The following is a 19,418-nucleotide window of genomic DNA, read 5'->3' as shown; positions in this document are numbered from 1 at the left end:
GTAGAGTACCACGCCCACTTTTACGCCCACAAACCGCCCAAAACTGTGGCTCCTACAGTTTTGATGCTAGAATAAAAATTTTAACTGAAATGTATTGTTCTCATCAATACCTATCGATTGACTTAAAAAAAAGTTTGCCACGCCCACTTTATCGCCCACAAACCGCCCCCAAACTTCAAAAAATCGTAAATATGAACGTGGATATCTCGGAAACTATCAAAGATATAGAATCAGGATTTCAGATTTAGATTCCGTAGCTTTGTACGCAGCGCAATTTTGATACGTGAATATGCCACGCCCACTCTAACGCCCACAAACCGCCCAAGCCTGTGGCGCCCACAATTTTCATGCTAGATACAAAATTTTAACTGAACTGTATCGGTCTCGTCAATACCTATCGATTGACCAAAAAAAAATTTGCCACGCCCACCCTAACGCCCATAACGCTTAAATCTGTCTACCGCCGGTAGGTGGCGCATTTCAGTCTTGCTTTGCTGCTTGCTTATTTCCATTTCCCTTTGGTCCCTTTAGCTGAGTAACGGGTATCTGATAGTCGAGGCACTCGACTATAGCGTTCTTTCTTGTTTAGTATTATATTCATTTTAATATTCCTCTAAAATATGTTCCTTATCAACCTTAAACTAGAGTTTATCAATATGTTGCTATCAGTTTATTAAATACTTTGAATTTTTAATCAAGGGTGTGTGGCAATACTTAGACAGCTGATTTAAATTACAACCTTGCATTTTTGGTGGAAGGTCTTAATGGTCGAAGGTATGTTTTTTTTTTACATTTTCGAACCTCCAACGGTTTAACAGAAGAATTCATAAGCGAAAAATATTCAGGACCGAAAAAATGCGGGTGCCAGCAGGGTTTAAAAGTATGTTTCGAGTTTTGCAATCATCTCGTCCCTTTTTGAAAAAATGTATAACGAAAATTGTGGCTATTCCTATTTCGTTTTTTTTTTGTAGTAGAAAAATGATTAACAAAGATTGATGAAATATAAAGGGATTGGCTCGGGTGGTTTGGCCTCCTTTTTTGGGTTTGGTGGTGACTTTTGTGACTTTAAAGAGAGGGTTGGGTTGCAAGCTGAAAGGAGCACTCCAGAAATGTGCTGCTGAAAAGGTTTTATCTGTGGTAAGTCAGCAGACAAATAGAATCTGAAAAAATATAGGAATCGGAAAATGACTGAAAAGAATGATTGAAAAATTGCATTGCAAATTGGAAACAAAAAAATTCTATAGGACCCATTCAATTATTTAATTTTTTCATTTTGTTGCTTTGTTACAGATCCGATGGACTTTCTGATGGCCCGCCAAACCATAAGGTTACATATCATTTATAAATGCTTTTTTTCCAGCGCCTCTGAAATGCCATAGTTGTCAATCATTTGTCAATTAAGCACTCTATCAATCCGCATGTCTGGGCCGCATTCCATGTTGTTTGTTTATGCAGCCACTGGCGGGTCGTGTAATATATCTCCGATATATATTTCATGCCTACAATATACATTTATTAAAGTGTGTTTTTTACGTTTTATCCCGAGCATAAATTGAAATTCTGTCAGCATCGGGATGTCGATATGGCGGATTGGACAGGGACGGCGGAAATGATCCGTCTCTTTCACTCCGCTTTCATTAAATTGAAAAATTGTTCGCCAGGGCGCAAATTACACAAATCATCAACGGCAATGGCACTGGAAATATTGTGGAAATGAATTGCAACTTTGCGCTGCTTTATTGTTTTATCCTTTCACGTTTTTTTTGAAGTATTTATTGCTTTATTATTTTTAACAATTAAGGCAATTCATAAAAAGTGGATATTCAATAACAAAAAATGTTGAGCCCAGGCAGTTTTTATGGCCGCGGCAGTAGTAATTAATTAAGGGTCAAACAAAGGAATTTGATTGATGGCAGATACCGTCAGTGATTTTTGATTTGCAGGTGTTTATAAAAGGTATTAACACTCATTCAAATATTAATATTTGCGGTGGTATTTTATAATGTGAGCCTCCTTGAGGGATTATACATATATTGAAATTTCCATCTGCAGTTTTCGATCCAGTTTCATTTCATTATCACTACTAAACTTATTTCCATCAAAACAGCTTTCCGCGGAAAATAACTTTACTTTCACAGGGCATTTAAGTCCCTTCGTCCCCCTTTCTAATCTAGTTCAAGTTTGGACTGCACAAAATACTTAATTTCCCAGTTATAAGTAAGGGAGACAGAAAATGAAAAACTTTTGCTAATCATTCAACCCGAAGCGATCTCTCACCCCCAAGAGCTCTCCCCATCCGCACAGTGGCTGACAAAACGTGGCTGGAAACAGTCTCCGCCAAAAGTTTGCACATTAAAATTGGCGCTAAAACTAACAAACTTTGTCAGCGAGCAAGGGAAACAAACTCCCTGCCCCTGACACATTCCACTTTTCTCCTTCAGCCGCGCATAACGCGCTTGAAAACTTATCCAAATGAACTATGGCAAAACCTAGGGAAAAGGATATGATTCGGCGTAGGAATTTGGCTGATTTATAAGGGAAAATATTTTAATTGGTTTAATTAGTGTTGCTGGCTTAGGCCAGCCTTCCTAAAATATTTTAGCCGCCCTTAATTGTATTAGGGTTGAAAGCCGTTCCCTTAATTAAATAGTTAGCAGCCCTCACACGTTATTACATTTTCATGGAAATTTAATTAAAACAGTGTTTATTTGCACGTTGAAAAATGTTTCTCGGAAAGGAAATCATCTAAATTAAACTGTCAGTTAAATTTCAGTTTCAGTTCCATTATAAATATATCAATGTTAGAAAAACATTAGCATTTTTTAGTATTTAAATTCAATTCAAACGTTAAATAAACTGCTAAATTTGTTGGTGCTTGAAAGAACTTTTTATTTGAGAAAATCTTTACCAAATATTAAAAAAAAATTTCTTATATGGAGGAAACTCAAAGAATAGTTAATCCCAGATGTCCGTGACCAAAATATATTGATCGAACTTTTGAAGAACCGATAGTAATTATTCAAAACCGTCTGTGGGATGGCTTGCAGCAATTAATGCGAGAAGGGCTCATATTTCATGCCTCGCTTGTCTGGGTTCGATTCCACCCGTTCCACGACGCGTGTTCCGCTGATAAGGATCTGCCCACCCATCGAACATCCTCTGGTGCCCTCCACCCTCCACCCCCCACGAATCTCCCTCAATTGATGGGACAAAGCCATAAATTAGAGAACAAAGTTGCGACGCATCAACGAGCATGTGAAACATGTTTCGACGAGGAGGAGTTATCATCGATGGCTAGTGCAACATGTATCTATGGAAGCCATGCACTGTGATTAACCGGGGGCTAGAAAGTGGGCGGTGTGGAAGGAAGCAGTTACTCCAAATGGATCGGGCGAAACAAAAGATACAGAATCGGGGGGAGGTGGAAACAATTTTGCAAAGCGTCGAGCGCTGTGCTTATAATAACAGACGCAGCGCGGCAGCAACAACTGCAGTCGGGCAAACAAAGGAAGAGGAACAAATTACAGCACAAAAACCAGCAGTGGCAACAACAAAAACGCCCCGACGAGTGCGCCAAAGGTAGACAAATATGCTAAAACAAAAAAAAACAGAAAAAAGGGACAAGGAAGAACGCTATAGTCGAGTACCTCGACTATCAGATACCCGTTACTCAGCTAAAGGGACCAAAGGGAAATGGAGATATGCAAGCAGCAAAGCGATATTTAAATGCGCCACCTACCGGCGGAAGACAGATTTAAGCATTGTGGGCGTTAGGGTAGGCGTGGCAAATTTTTTTTTGGATCAATCGATAGGCATGGACGAGACCAATACTTTTCAGTTAAAATTTTTAATCTAGCATAAAAATTGTGGGCGCCACAGGCTTGGGCGGTTTGTGGGCGTTAGAGTGGGCGTGGCATATTCGCATAACAAACTTGCGCTGCGTACAAGGCTACGGAATATAAATCTGAAATCCCAATACTCTATCTTTGATAGTTTCCGAGATATCCGCGTTCATATTTACGATTTTTTGAAGTTTGTGGGCGGTTTGTGGGCGTTAAAGTGGGCGTGGCAAACTTTTTTTTGGGTCAATCGATAGGTATTGATGAGAACAATTCATTTCAGTTTAAATTTTTACTCTAGCATCAAAACTGTAGAAGCCACAGTTTTGGGCGGTTTGTGGGCGTTAGAGTGGGCGTGGCACTCTACTGAAACAAACTTGCGCTGCGTAAGAAGCTCAGGAATCTGCTCGCCAAATCTCAATAGCCTAGCTCTCATAGTTTCCAAGATCTCAGCGTTCATCCGGACAGACGGACAGACGGACAGACGGACAGACGGACAGACGGACAGACGGACAGACGGACATGGCTAGATCGACTCGGCTAGTGATCCTGATCAAGAATATATATACTTTATGGGGTCGGAAACGCTTCCTTCTGCCTGTTACATACTTTCCGACGAATCTAGTATACCCTTTTACTCTACGAGTAACGGGTATAAAAATTCCAGGAAGCTGTACTTAAAAGGGTACGAGTACTGCCCTTGATACCCTTTATGGTAAGAATATATTTTTTAAACAACATAAAAATCACGTTTTAAGGCGGTGCAAAACATGAAATCTTTTTTTTAAGAACACGAATGTGTCATTTTATTTCTTATTTAAGGCAGAGTTTCTTTTGAAAGTGCTTTTAATATTTTTATAGTTCTGTTGATCTACTAAAATACGACTAAAATGATATTTCATGAGAATTTTATAAACTGAAAAATCGCTTCAAAATCAGTTAAGAGTTTAAAATCTTCCGATTTGTAATAAATATTATTTGCTTAGATAGTTAAGTTCCCTTTCCAACATTACAACATTACGAAACTGTATAAAAATAGTAATTAAGTCAAAATATAGTCCGCATGGGATCATAAAATAACATACCCTTAAAATTGCAATGCGTTTACTTTGGTCTAGTTCGCTTGTAATCCTTAGTTCATTTTGACCAAATGTAGTTTGTGGAAACTGAGAGGCATCAGACTGTTATTAATACAACTAATTGAGAACCTGCCACAACGCGATGCGGAGACGGACATGCCGCGGTGCAGATGGGAAAAAGCGGGCAAACGACAGCTTGCAATTACATCCGAGACCCCTTTTGCAACCCGCCGCCGCTGCACCGCCGCTACACCATCCACCACACCACCCACTTCACCACCCACTACACCACTGCCCCACTGCACACACACACACAAACAGGACAAAGTGCACTTCAAACAAAACGTCGCCCACATGGAAGCGTGCGATTTGCCGCAATTGCGTATCATTAATTTGCGTTTTGCCTGCCAACCCCCTTTTTACTTTTCCTATCCCCTCTGCCCGTAATACCGCCTGTCGTCGTTCGGTCAAATTACTTTGTAAAATGTTTCATGGATGCAACGCGAGGAACAAAACCATATATGTACCTGGGGATAGCAGCGAAAAAATATCGCACGAAGTTTAAGGTTTGTTCGATATCAAAACCATTTAACGGGTAGTGATTTCTAATAATAATATTATTATAAGGAATTATCATTTCCAGCTTTATGGTTTTATAGAGTTTTTAAGCAAAAACATATGTTCATGATTATGATATTTTTAAACTTTATGAGTTGGTATTTTTTGGGTCTATCCTTATTTGCTTAGTAAGTTGAAAGACCATTTTTTCCAATGCTCCAAAAAAAATCCCTATGGTAACCCTTAAAATAATTATACTTCATCTTAAGTCTTCATCTTACATCTTACATATCAATTTGATACGACTTAAACCCACTTTGGTTCTCATCTGTTTTTTTTATTTTAAAAAACTAAAGATTTCTATAAAAATAGCGATATTTGAAAATTTTGCGAAGTGGGCTACATAAATTTCGAATTTTTCCCCTTTGACCAGTATTGAAAATAATATGTCAGTTTATATACACAAGTGAAATAAAAGCGGTCTTCAATAATATAAACTTTTGTATTATAAAGGGTGTGGGACAGCAATATGGGACTACTACCGTTCGTACTGACCCAGGTTCATGCGGATAATCAGGCTTGGTTCTAGGTTTGCAAAATCGGTTGCGCATAAACCATGGGAAAGAGCCATCAGAGTCTATGGGTGAAGGATTGGTTTGGCTTTGCGGTTTTGCTGTTACACGAGTATAACATTTACTACTTACGTCGCACCCGCACTTCCCAGTCCGAGTTCGTTCCCCATCCAACTAACTATCCGCAAGCAAATCCGTAGTGCCGTTTTAATGCATTTTCAATATTCTAACGATGCCGCAGAAAACTGGCCAGCAACACATCAACATCGAGTGCTGACCATATATAGAGATTATCCGAGGTCCATTGTTGTTGATGCCTTTGCTGTTTCAGAGTTTAACTGCTTTGGAAGAGCTTTTAGCATTATGTACGGTCGCCTACTGATTTTTGCTTCACTGAAAACTAATTACAGGCTGGCTAAACTTTAACAGATTTTCTAAGGACAGTCTTATCCAATTTAATAACGTTTTGATATACCTACTTTTTAATGACTCAATACGATAGTCTGAAAATCCGACATTCCACTCAGATCATCTTGTTTTAAAGCCCCACATTTTTCAGCTGCTTCTCATTTCAATTGAATGCGAAAAATATTTGACCTCAAGTAAACCACTTTGGCTGTATGGCCCTCTCTCGGCTTCAGGCAATTATAAAATATATTTTCATTATGTAAAAAAATAATTATGCCAAAAGTATGCACCGAGTGGAGAAGGAAAAGGGGTTGGGGAACACAAGGGGCACAAATGGCGAGGTTCACTCGAGATGCTCGTTGAGTTTGTAGCTTTTCGTACAATCATTTCATGCTCATTGCTAATTAAAAGTAAATTAAGTGCACTCTGTGGGTGGGTAAATGAGTGCGCAAATGGAAAAAGTAAATTCACATTTGACAAACATTTGGATTATTAATCATTTAAATTTGTAAAAAGCAAACAACACTTCTAGCTCCCTTTAAAAAATAAATAAATCGTCGTGTGGGTAAGCATCCGCTTAATTAAAATCGTGACAGAAACACAAATCACGGCGAAAGTATTTTATTTGCTGATTAAACTTAGAAGTTATGTGAAAAACAAAAACCAATTTAGTCACAAAACAAGAATATTTTTTCAAAATTAATTAATTTTGAAATTCTCTCTGCAACGGAACTTTTGCATTTTGATAACACACAGCTTTTCCGATGACTTTTTAAGTGGCAACTCATTTTGTGAGCACAATGAATTTTTAATTGGCATCTATTTATTTGCAATTCTTCAATTGACATTTTTCAGTACTTGCTAACGAAATGGAAAATTTAATACAGAAAACTGGGGTGGATGAGGAAAAACTCTGCCAATGGGGAAATGGAAAAACACCCTCGATGAGTAAATGGCAATTAATAGCAATTCGTGAGTTCAGATTTTTAGTTCCTGGCTGAATGTCAAGTCATCGCTGATGATGACAACAAAACATATGCGTTGGCCAACTGTCCTGCCCATGACCATATTGGGCACTTCGTCTAGACCCCCTGGCGGTGTTGGTGTCTTTGTTCGGCGAACCGAACCAAACCGATCCAATCTGAACCGGTTCCAGTTCTTAGACCCACACGGGAAGAAATTTGCGATATAAGAGGAATTTCGTGTGTGATACAAATAAATATAACCTATTTTTTAAAATCCCCATAATAAACCTAGTTCTAAAACCTACCCTTTCACAAAAAATACACATGGATAAAATTAACTTTTTGGATATTTTAAAATAGTTTCGGTTTAAATAACAAATCTTTAATAGTCAGGTTTGTTCAAGGCATGAATTTTTAACTACCACTGCCCTTTAAAATGTCATACAGTCCTCTTCCGGGGTTGATCCTGGATTTTTCTTGTGCATCCCCATCTCGGTGGTGCGTCATTCGAGGCCAGACGGACCATAAATGTGCTTGCAGCCAGCAGAAATACAATAAAGACAGCACACAGCAGCTCGCCTGCATTGAGCGGCAACAATAAATTGTACAATAAATCAATATAGAAAAAACGTCTTGCATAAAAAATTCGCAAAAAGGGGAAAAGAAAAAGCGAGGGAATTTCGTGTGTGAAAGAAACCCCTGAATGGATTTTCCACATAATTGTTCTGCAACAAATTACTGGCTTAACCGAATTTCCAGACTCAATTATGCAGGGGTAAAAAATGTATAAAAAATGGGGAATCCTGAAAACTTTAAAGGCTGCCCACCAGATTTTTCCCCGATTTCCCACCACTCTTGTTTCCCTTTTCCGCCTCACAAGCCGGCCGGCTTGTCCAGTTTGTTTTGGGCCCCGTTTGCTTTGCTTTTGGCCAACTTGCTTTCTTGTTTGTTGGCCCCGCTAAAGGCAAATTGTTTCTTTCTGGCTTTGCTTTTCCATTTTTTCTTTGGCTCTTTAAGCAGGTGTTACCTGTGTGTGTGTGTGTGCGTGTGTCGGTGTGTTTGTAACTCACCTTACAAACTTGTTTGTTTCTATTGTTGTTGCTGTTACCTAATCGTCTGCGGACAGGTTATCGTTTGCTCTTGAACTTGAGGCGAGCAAACAAACAAACTTAATGTGGAACTTGAACGGACCCGAGTGAGAATAAATACGGCGGCCAAAAATTTGGTTTAAAGGTGAATCCGAACTTTGTACGTTGACAGATGGCGATGAGAAAGGCCTATGCACATAACATGTTGGAATCTATGAAAAAGGATTCATAATTGTCAAACTCATTAACACGCTACAATTTGAATATTTCCCCTTCATTTTCGTTAATAAAAAAAAATTTAAAACCACATTTAATCTATGATTCCCACATTATGTAAAGAAGCACCTGCTATTTGCATAGGCAAATCATATTCTAATATGTTAAAGTCTTTTAGTCATAGATTAAAGTTTCAAGAGTATCAGCTAATAATAATCAAATGATTAACCTTTTGAACCTTGTTTACAAAGCCTAATCAGTGATCGAACTCGTGACTTAGTAACATATCAGCAAGATAAGAAAAATCAGAGTTACTTATTTGCTTTCTAAATAATAATTCTATATTAATAATTATATTATTAATTGTAAGCTAATCAGTAGTTGTTTATATAGACTTATATAACCAATATGATATTTCAATTGTACTTACAAAAACACAATTTTATTGTATATGTTGCAATTCAAAATCGCCTAATAATCACCAATTTGACTTCATTAATTCAGCCTCCCAAGAACCGATCTATTGAAACAGACCTCGCATAAACCGAGGAAGAGTTGCAGTCATGAATATATCGCAAGTGCCAATCGGTGCGCTTTCATCGCATCTTCTGCTAACCGATTGCGAACCCAAATGAGGCGTGCCACTCCCACTTTCCCATCCGGTTTTCCCCCTTTTTCCCTCTTCGACCGTTTAACGCGGACAGCAATTATTAAAACAGAGCCATTGGCGACATGATAAACGATTTCCGCAATATTTCCGCCAGACCTGGACGGCAAAAGCAGAAAAGGCAGCAGCGGCCAAAGGGGAGGGTTTACTGTAGGGTTGAAAGCACGGCCTTCACCTCTACCTCCCACCACCCCCTTTTGACCCGCGGGGGCGGAACGCTTACTGCGAAACACTTCAGTTGGCTACACAAATTTGTGCACGGGTCGCAAATTGTTACTGCATCGTAGAACTGTTGAACTGTTGACCGGGCTACAGAATGTTTCAAAAGAAGATAGGATTTATAAAAAGAAGCTAACATTTCTTCCCTGACTTATAAATAAATAATTTATTTATACAGCCAAATCCATTGGTATTTCTTATGCGTTCCCGAGTTACATTTCTTCCGAGACGTTTTCTTAGATTGGTTGGGAACAATTCAGAAAATTTCTTATAAATATTTTAAAAAAATTGTGTAACGATCCCTCAATTCGAAACAGTAATCTTATTAAGAGAATCACCGGTTTCTTGTACATTATTAAACTAAAAGTATGTTTTAAGCTTAAAATTTCCATACATTTAATGAGAAAACGTACGTTACCTATAGGTAAAATACCAAAATAAACAACCCAATATGTTTTATTTTTCAGTTAAAGATCTGTTTTTCCGATGCACTTCATCCATATATTTTAAGTTTAAGACATGGAAGTCTTAAAGAAACAAGAATGTCACAGAAAATCCTATCCAAGCAAAACAATTCCAATGGAATTCGCAAGAATAGGCGCTCTTTAAATAAAGCATAAAGCCACTTCTATTTATCTGGATTAACAATATGCAAATTGCTTTAATTATGCGATTTGTTAAGAGGCAAGTGAACGACCTTGGAAACAGAACACAAATGGTAAATAACAATAAATAACTAGACCGATGGTGAAAGCTCAAAAGACTGAAGGCTATTTTAACCAGCCAGGACAAAGTAATTTATTTCGATTTATTAAGTTAAATTTAGCAATAGGCCTTAAGGAATCCGTTTCTTTTAAGGGATACAATTACAGAACTTGAAGGCAAAACAAGTGAGTGAACTTAATAATTAAATAATTCCCCCGACTGACTAATTTTGTCATTTATTTGTGCTACACCATGTGATGTCTTGTTGGGAATGTCAGACAGACAATTTATTTGATTGATTTCGGTGCCTTCTGTGCATTTCGCTCGTTTAAATTGTGACAAAGTTCTGGCGTCGCATAGCCTCAAATGAGGAAATGCTTACTTTAATTTTATTTACTTCTACGCGTCCCTCGTTATCTGTATCTTAACGAGCTGGAGGGGGCGGGCGGTGGCCTTTGTGCGGAGACTTTTGGACCCTCGGGTCATGGCCCATGTGCATGCATAATGCGCGCCCCGTCAAGAAGTCCATTGTACGTACATAATTTATTTAAATTCATTTGTTGTTGCTGTGCAATTTTTCAGCGCAATAAGTATTTAATTTGGTATCATCATCAGAGGCGGACAGCAAATGCGAACCATATTGTTTTCAAGTGAAAAGTTCAATTACTAATTGGTGCCACAATATTTTCAGACCACTCTTTCGGAATAATTTGTTCACACAAAAACTTTTTTATCTCAAATGCACTTACCTAACTATCTGAATATTTTTATTTATTTACTGGAAGGACATTCTTAAATTGGTTTACTCTATTAAAAATATACTGCAAAATAGTAGATGTTTTGGTATCAATAAAAAAGCGGTTCTTCCACTGATTGTAAAAAAATAATATATGCATATCATAGGTATGTAAATACAATAGACTGATAAGGCTTTGAAATGCTATTATCACACATACACATTTCCAAGCCCCTTTGAGCCAGAGTAAATTAAACTTAACTCATTTTTATGATTATCCTCGCGTTCTGCATCTTTCCATGGCACACAAATATTTTTATTCAATTCTTGTTGCGTGAAAATTCCACGCGAGTCCGCAAAAAAACAAGCGACAAAAATATTCTTGCACATACACTTGTTTTTGTTTCTATTTTCCATTTGTTTTGCGGCATTTTTGCGAGCGAGGAAACCAAGGAATTTGCATAACAAAGTGAACGAAGGCTGGCGGGGGGTGGGGTGACACACAGACACACAAACAAAAAAGAACAGAGAGACAAAGAGGCTGCAGACGGAGAGCAGTTGTTATTTTTGGCACAGCCGGGGGAGGGGGGTGGGGCAGAGAGCGAGAGAGAGGGAGAGAGAGAGTGGGGGACATGTTTACGTAGGACAGGTTAATGCACCGCAGATTAACAACAATTAAGATGCGAGGAAGCGAGAGGCAAGAGGGGCCGAGAGCTAAGAGCGACTCAGAGATGCCAACGGGCCAGAGGGAGATAGCACACGTACCTTTTTCGGGAAGGGGGCGCAGGGTGGGGGACTCCTGTTGCTCCTGCCACTGCATTTTCCGATAGCCGCTGCTGCTGCTGCGACTATTGATGCGCCCGCTGCTGTTGCTGCTGCTGCATCTTTCCACCGCGACCAACAACAACAGCAACAACACCCACGAATTCGCTGTCGCCGGCATTTTGCCGCTGGCCGCACTCCTCGCACACACTGCTCCCTTTGTTTTTGTTGTTGCTGCTGCTGCTGTTGTTTCAGCCTTCCGTTTTGTTTTCCTTTTACACAAAAACACAACACTCACACAGACGCGCTCGCACACACGCACACACCAAACGGGGGTGGCAAAGAAATCACAAACAGGTAACTTTTTTACTCAGATTTCCATTGAAACATGCATTTTATTTGTTTACTTTTTCAAAACGCTTTGCGCGCTAAGAATTCGCTGCCTAAGTACACCACACTTAATTATTTCCCCAATCCTCATGCCGAGATCTTCGATTTTTTTTATCCGCGAAACACGGCGGATGGAAGAAAAACAAATATTAACTCATAATATCTTTGCCGGCTGTTTTTCCGAAGCGACGTAAATTTCAGATTTTTTTCTTTGATTTTAACGGAGCAGCGCGCACCAACCGCTCGTTTCAAAAATTTTTCGATTTCTGCGAGAGCGACACAAGACCGAACACCAATTCAATTTTGGAGTGCGGTCACACTGGAATACAGATGTTAATTGTCACTTAACAGTGCTGTTAGACATATTAACAGAGTTGGTAAGGCGCCAATTTGAAAAATCCATTTTTCAAATTATTCAATGTATTTCAATTGATTTGTCTACGTAGACCCGTTTTATTTGAAACTGTGAGTTTTGGTCAACATTTATTTACTTTTGTATTTGTTGTATCTTTACAGTAAGTCCCTTACGAATGAGTTATTTTTAAATGTAAATCTTAACTTACTACCGAGCCACCACTAGTTTTTCCCGTTTGAAATCAAACCGGTTAAGTAAATAGGACGAGATGTTAGAACATTTTCAATTTGAGGGTGCGGTCACACTGGAATGCCGCTGTTAGTTAAAACATAACTGTGCTGTTAGTCATTTTAACAGAATTGGTAGGGCGCCAAATTGAAAACTCTAATCACTGTAGACGGCAATCCACGTAGTGACGAAGCGCACCAGGAGGGTGTGCGAAGGCGACTACTATATACACACGAAGAATCGTCCGATTGTTTTGAATGATACCAAAACTAAAAGACTTAAAAAAGTAAATTGGCTTGGGATAAAGAGCAGTAAAAGTGTAAACGTGAAAACGAAAAATAAACGTGAAAATTTAGAAATAAATACCCCCCGCTATTTACCTACATGTATTCTCTCTTAAAATACGCGTCGAATGACACCTCAACTGTCAAAATCGGATCCATTCAAAAGTAATACGCAAAACAAGATTTTAGGGGACTTTTCAAAATGAAAATTTTATTTTGTTTGTCAGTTTGTCAGTATGTCCCAAAACGTTATTTTAGAGTCCTGAAAATTCTTGACGATGCTAAACAGCTTAATATAAAAAAATTAGTTCTACCACTTTTGAAAAAAACTAGCTAGCTTGGCGAGAAAACAGCCATAAATAGCTACATTTTGTACACGCGTAACTTGTGAACTACAAAACCTACAGGGTTGTGCTATATGTTGTTAGAAAAGTAACTTTGATTTGTCTAAATACCACCGTTTAAAAATTATGGGCAAGCATATTTTTTATGCCGATTTTCTTAATTTCCTCAAAAAACATACATACGACTCATTGGATGTAGAAAGTCTTGTTTCAAAGTTATTAATCAACAGAAAGGCCCACATTTACCTGTTCAGAAAGGTTCTGGAAATTAAAGATGATATTAAACAACTTAATATGAGAATCTTAGGACTTACCACTTTTGGAAAAACTTGTTAGTTTGGCATAAAAACAGCTATAAATAGCTATATTTAGAACACCCATAACTTTTAAAGTACGAACACTGCAGGCTTGTGCTATATATCGTTAAAAGGAATTTCGAAATACTTTCTACGCCTTTCAAAACGACTTTTATTTCCTCTCTGCGTAAAAAATTTCTGACGAAAACTAAAATGCGTTCTTTTCAAACATTACTGTGGACGCAGTCTACTTTGTGACGAAGCCCGCTGCATCACTGCTGTGATGGTCCGATCATAACTAGTGGTAGAACAATTAAAAGATACTGCAAAACCTAAAAACCTACATTTTAATTCATTTGGGAAAAATATCGGTGAAAGCGTAAAGGTAAAAATTAAGAAAATTGAAGCTGAATGAAGATGAATTATGTTATTTAAAATTTATGTGTTTAAAAAAAACTTTTGATATCAAACAAAACACCTCTTATCGAGGTATAAATCTAGTGACGATTGCACCTTCAGGAAACGTTATCGTCTCTATATTTTTACCTCGTTAAGAGGTTTTTTTTCTTTGATTTTCAAATTAGTAAATGTATTGATTTGTATTTGTTGTATCTTTACAGTCAGTCCTTTACGAATGAGTTATTTTTAAATGTAAATGTTAAGTGAAGGCAAAAAAACGCAGTATTCTTTACACCAAACAAATGTCAAATCAGGTGCAAATCTCTACTAAAAGAGCTCTGTAAAAGTGGCAATGCTTTTTTCGTTTTTTAGTCACAAATCGAGCAGCCGGCCGCTGTCAAAATATTTTGATTTTTCGAATTGTCTCAAAATCTAATATAAATCGGAAACTTCCTTCCAAACTTTATAAACATACAATTCTATAAGCGGTGTCTGTCCTCAAAATGCTGCGCCAACTAAGGGTGAGGCCTTAAAATTGTGCTAAATGCAGTTACATAAGAATGCAATTGAATGCATTTTGTGCACTTCTATTTATACTTATTTTTGCAATGACCAGATGACGTTGGATATTTCGAGCTGGATTTTTTTGCCGTGGAGACGTTGTGCATCGAATGTGCGGAATCCTCCTCCGCCACTGACCAGCACCTTTGACGATGTGATTGTCGACTACGAGGACCCGGACTATCTGCCGTTGCCGGAATATCCTGTGCGTCCCAACGAGCCGTTGGATATTCGAAAGCAGCGGTGAGTACAACTATTGATTTCATAGCTCCGATTAGATAATTAATACCAGTTTCTCTTAAATTTGTATGCATTCATGATTAAATTTATAAATCATTTGAATATTACCTTCTTGATTTAATCTTAACAGATATTTTAATTTTACTTTATTATATTATCATATATTAATATAAATTCCATTAATATTTTTCCAGGGACCGAAAATAATCATTTTTTGTGAGTTTTCTCTTGAAAAGACTAATTTTACACTACACTATTTTTACTCTTGTCCACGAAGGCTGTTTAAATTACCGAACTTGAAGAGAAACTAACAATCTATTTACTCTTGCCCGCAATGTACCTAAAAATCAGCCAAATTGGAAAAAGAAATACCAAAATATCTAGTAGGTCATTTAAACTAAAAATCACAAATAATGATGATTTACGGTCCCTGATTTTTTCACAATATATTTCCATTTATTTTAAAGAGGATATTAAGGGACTTATAAAACTAGGCAAAACGAGCTTAGTAATATGCCGTATTATTCAGTTGAACATTTTACAATCCTTTCCAGTCTTTTGTATCAATCCCGTAAGCGCGGAATGCTGGAAAACGATCTTCTGCTCAGCACATTTGCGGCCAAGCACCTTCAGAAATTCAGCGCCGAGCAAACGGCTTTATACGATCAGTTAATCAACGGGGTCAGCAATGACTGGGACATCTACTACTGGGCCACCAACGTGAAGCCCGTTCCCAAGGAGTACGACACGGAGATTATGATGCTCTTGAAGGAGCACGTGAAGAATGCCGAGCGGGTCTCACGTCTCCGCCAGCCGGATTTGAATACTTAGTATTCCCTGACCTTATCCATATGCTTATATATTTGTCAATTGCTTTGAAGCCTTCATTATAATGTGATCCAGGAGATCGTCACCTTCCACATTGAGCTAAAATCGAATTCTTTGATCCTGAATACAATCTGTTCGAAAGTTTCCAAAGATCCTTAAAGTCTTTGCAGTGCAATCATGAAGGTCTATAAATTTATCGTTATGGCTATCAATAGCAAAAACTCAAAAAAATTAAAAATTAAGAAATATATCAGGGACTGAAAATAACAGTTATTTTGTTACTTTTGACCTAACAAATCTTACACTTCGGATTACACTAAAAACCTAAGATAAAATTCACAAATCCAATTTATTGTAGTTTATTCAATCTCACAAAGACCTTAAAAAAATTTAACTTTTTTGGAAATGTTCATGAACTAACTATTATCGTCTGACTTTTATATAAAAGTCTGTAAATAAGTTATTTCTTGACTGAAAAGTTAAATTCTTCCCGTAACTTTTATTTAAGTCATTAGACTGAAAAAATAAAAGTCCAAGTAACTGTTATGAGAAGACTTATTAAAAAAGTCATTAAATAATTTTTATTTGAACGGCCGAAAATGTAAGTCTAAAATATTTTTTGCTTGTCTCTTGCTTGAATTTGGTAGAATTTTGTACTTATGTATGTATGTTCTCAAGATTGGATTTTGTAGTTATACACATAAATTCTTTGACACAATGCGACCGCGAATTCTTTAGAGCAAGAGGAACCACTATTCACAATGGTAACCAATTTTTTAGTGCTGGCCATCCATCACATGGAACCGCAAATTCTTCAGAACAAGAGGAACCACTTTTGACCATTGTTACATATTTGTCTGGCCATTTTCAACCATCCGCAAATTACTAAATATATGAATCGGCGAATTCTTTAGAGCAAGAGTAAACACTATTGACTATTGTAACAAATTTGTTAGTATTCACCATTTGAAGCCATTCATAAATTCCCATAATTATGAATTCGCAACTTCTGTAGAACAAGAGGAACCAACCAAATTCCAATATACGAGCTTTCTGCGTTATTTCCGTTGGCTACAGATATTTAAGACTTGTACGTTTTTGATCATTAACTATTTATTGAATTTTTTAGTAAAAGTCTTCGAATAACAGATATTTAGACTTTTATCTTTTCATTTAAGTCATTGAATAAAAGTTACGGGAAGGCTTTTATTTTTTAGCCAGAAAATAACTTATTTACAGACATTTATATAAAAGTTGGAAAATAACAGTTGCCTTATGACCTATAAATAAAAGGCGATGAATAACGATTAAGGAATGATTTTAAAAGTAAGAGTTATACCGGTTACGGTCCCTGAAATATATCAATATAGTTGAATAGGTTATGATCCAGGAGATCTTGTTTCTAAAGCATTACTGTTTAACAAAAAAAGAACATTAAAAATGCATACTAGCACCTCTCGAATACCTTGTAAAGCGTGGGCAGGTTGGTGAGCTCGAAGATTTTTTCCTTGAGACGAGTTGGTGGCAGGAGATACTTTCTAAAGGCTGGAAATAGGACATGTTCCGTGGTCCATCTGGAATGTGCGCCAGCCGATTCTTCCCGCCAATCTAATTTTGAATAAAATCGAGCTGTTTCCCTGCAGAATGTCTCGAAACAACGAGCCTCGTGCTCCCAATCCACATCGGTGGCTAAGCGAAGAAGGTAAACTGGTAGGTGGGCCACATTGGGACGATGCTGGGCTACCAAACTGGGGAGAGATTCCACGTTGCCCTCCTCCGAGATGCGCAGCCCAAAATACTCCCGCATAATAGGTGCCTTTTTAATCAGTACCTCAGCAGCACTGGCAGCCAGTTCAGCCTTATCGCCATCCTCGGGCGTCCAACCAGCGGCCTCGCTGTCCAGCGAAAGCATTAGGAGCTCCTTTAGTGGCAGCGGTGGATTTATAGTAATCTCAGACAAATTTTGGAACTGGTAGATCAGCCGCTGGTAAAAGAGTTCCTCACTGAAGGAGCGGGTGTTGCAGATATAGAGGCGCGTTTCCTGCTGGAATAGTGAGCGGAATTCGTCTACGCAACCCACATAGACAATGTTCTTGAGGATGCTCCTGACCTGAGCACTGCACTGCCGCTCCACCCGGACTCTCATGTCGAGCACACTGCTAAGACGCACTTCTCGGGATTTCTTCGCCACAGTGACTCGAAAACTCTCCTCTGGCAGAGGAGAAGCCTCCTGGGGGGAACTGAATGACACACCTGTTTCAATTTTGATCAAAGGCGCCAGAAATTTATCTATCTTTTGTTCACTGGAGTCGGTGCGCACCAGTTCCTTGGGATAGATGCGCTGTGTTTTATCCGCTGCCTGCGTTTCATCTAGGTCTGGAGCTCCTGGTAGCCGAAGCTGTTTGTAGAAGGTCCTCGTGGAATTGCTTCCCAGGAGACGGGCCTCTACCTGCTGCTTGATTTTTTCTATAATTTCATCCTGGTACAGGAAGTGCACCTCGTGCTTGGTGGGATGAACATTCACATCCAGATTTTGGGGCGGCAGCGTGAGGCTCATGTAGACGAAGGGATGGTGGCCTCGAGGCAAGTAGGTGGCATACACCGAGTCCACGGCGGCCTTGAGAGCTGGAAGATTTTCTTATTAATCTAAAACGGGCGAAGCTAATGTGACTCACCTATTGACTCCACCAGTCGCTGGTTAATGAACAGGAGCATCTGGCTCTTCTTGGCGGAATAGTTGACCTGGGTGATCAGGCAGTCAGCCTCGAATTTGAAAACCTCATCCCGGTGGCTAAATTCCAGCAGCTCCTTGGAAATGGCTGCCCCGTAGATTATCCGAATGTTTTCGGACCGGGAACTGGCCACTGGAGTGCGCAGGGCGGGTTGTGCATCGCCCTGCTTGCGGAGAGTGAAGCCCACGTGGGGATTGTGGACAGCGTACCTGGCCAGAACATCGGACAGTCGTTGGAACTCCTCTGCAAGCGAACGGAGCCCCTGTCTCCTTTGCGGCATGTTATAGAACAAGTCCTCGATGGAGATAATGGTTCCCTGGTTTCCGGCACACGGTTTTGGCTGTCCCAGGAGCTTGCCATCCGAATAGGTGGCCTTGTAGCCGCACTTCTCTTTCGCCGTCTTGGTCTGGATGCACAAATGCGCCACATGACTGATGCTGGCCAGCGCCTCTCCCCTGAAGCCGAACGTAGCTATTTGGGCCAAGTCCTCGAAGCGGGACAGCTTGGAGGTGGTGAAGCGTTCGCAGACGATGGCCAGATCCTCGCGCCGTATCCCAGTGCCATTGTCCTGGATCTGGAGAAGCTTCAGACCGCCGGCCTTTACCTGCACTTGGATGTGACTCGACTTGGCGTCCAAACTGTTCTCGAGCAGCTCTTTCAGGGCGTTCGCGGGCCTCTGGATGATCTCGCCGGCGGCTATGCGGTTCACCACCACCTCGTCCAACTTCCGGATGACGCCCGGCTCCATGGCGCAATATCTTTGGGTAATGATTGTAAACAAAAAGTAGTGTGACCGTTTGATTGCGCGGGAGAATAACAGAATCACAGTAAGTTTGAGTTGAGCTACTTGGTAAATTAAATTAAGAAATTAGATAAACATTAAAAACTATTGAGACGTCTAAAACTTAAATTAAAGCCAGGAACCATAAGTGCAAACAAAGTATGTT

At 39.1% G+C, this 19,418-nt stretch overlaps 3 protein-coding genes across 3 annotated transcripts in view; 1 reads left to right on the top strand and 2 right to left on the bottom strand.

The window, feature by feature from the left end:
• The window catches only part of LOC119551824 (prolow-density lipoprotein receptor-related protein 1), a 66,180-nt gene extending 53,724 nt beyond the window's left edge, over positions 1-12,456 (bottom strand). Inside the window, exon 1 of the mRNA XM_037861385.1 lies at positions 11,818-12,456. Coding sequence (XP_037717313.1) covers positions 11,818-11,995 — 178 coding nt within the window. The 5' untranslated portion in view covers positions 11,996-12,456. The remainder of the gene's footprint in view (positions 1-11,817) is intronic.
• A 2,015-nt stretch (positions 12,457-14,471) lies between these two features.
• On the top strand, positions 14,472-16,305 carry LOC119550511 (succinate dehydrogenase assembly factor 2-A, mitochondrial). The gene is made up of 3 exons (XM_037859217.1): positions 14,472-14,631; positions 14,727-14,914; positions 15,466-16,305. Exons 1-3 carry the CDS (start codon positions 14,614-14,616, stop codon positions 15,740-15,742), a joined length of 483 nt encoding a protein of 160 aa, XP_037715145.1. The 5' UTR covers positions 14,472-14,613; the 3' UTR covers positions 15,743-16,305.
• Positions 16,083-19,238, bottom strand: LOC119550510 (DNA mismatch repair protein Mlh1). The gene is made up of 2 exons (XM_037859216.1): positions 18,415-19,238; positions 16,083-18,364 (listed from the first exon to the last, which is right to left on the bottom strand). The coding sequence occupies exons 1-2, from the start codon at positions 19,217-19,219 to the stop codon at positions 17,187-17,189; spliced, it is 1,983 nt and encodes a 660-aa protein (XP_037715144.1). The 5' UTR covers positions 19,220-19,238; the 3' UTR covers positions 16,083-17,186.
• Between the last annotated feature and the right edge of the window lie 180 nt (positions 19,239-19,418).

The sequence above is a fragment of the Drosophila subpulchrella genome, chromosome 2R (genome assembly GCF_014743375.2).
Source record: "Drosophila subpulchrella strain 33 F10 #4 breed RU33 chromosome 2R, RU_Dsub_v1.1 Primary Assembly, whole genome shotgun sequence".
Lineage (NCBI taxonomy): Eukaryota > Metazoa > Arthropoda > Insecta > Diptera > Drosophilidae > Drosophila > Drosophila subpulchrella.
The sequence above is the reverse complement of the archived record's forward strand: the minus strand, read 5'-3'. Positions and strand labels throughout refer to the sequence as shown.

Coding starts and splice junctions, on each gene's coding strand:
- LOC119550510 (XM_037859216.1), bottom strand. CDS start 19,219: ATGGAGCCGGGCGTCATCCGGAAGTTGGACGAGGTGGTGGTGAACCGC. Junction 18,365..18,414: donor GCGACTGGTGGAGTCAATAG/GTGAGTCACATT, acceptor AAAATCTTCCAG/CTCTCAAGGCCGCCGTGGAC.
- LOC119550511 (XM_037859217.1), top strand. Junction 14,915..15,465: donor TTGGATATTCGAAAGCAGCG/GTGAGTACAACT, acceptor AATCCTTTCCAG/TCTTTTGTATCAATCCCGTA.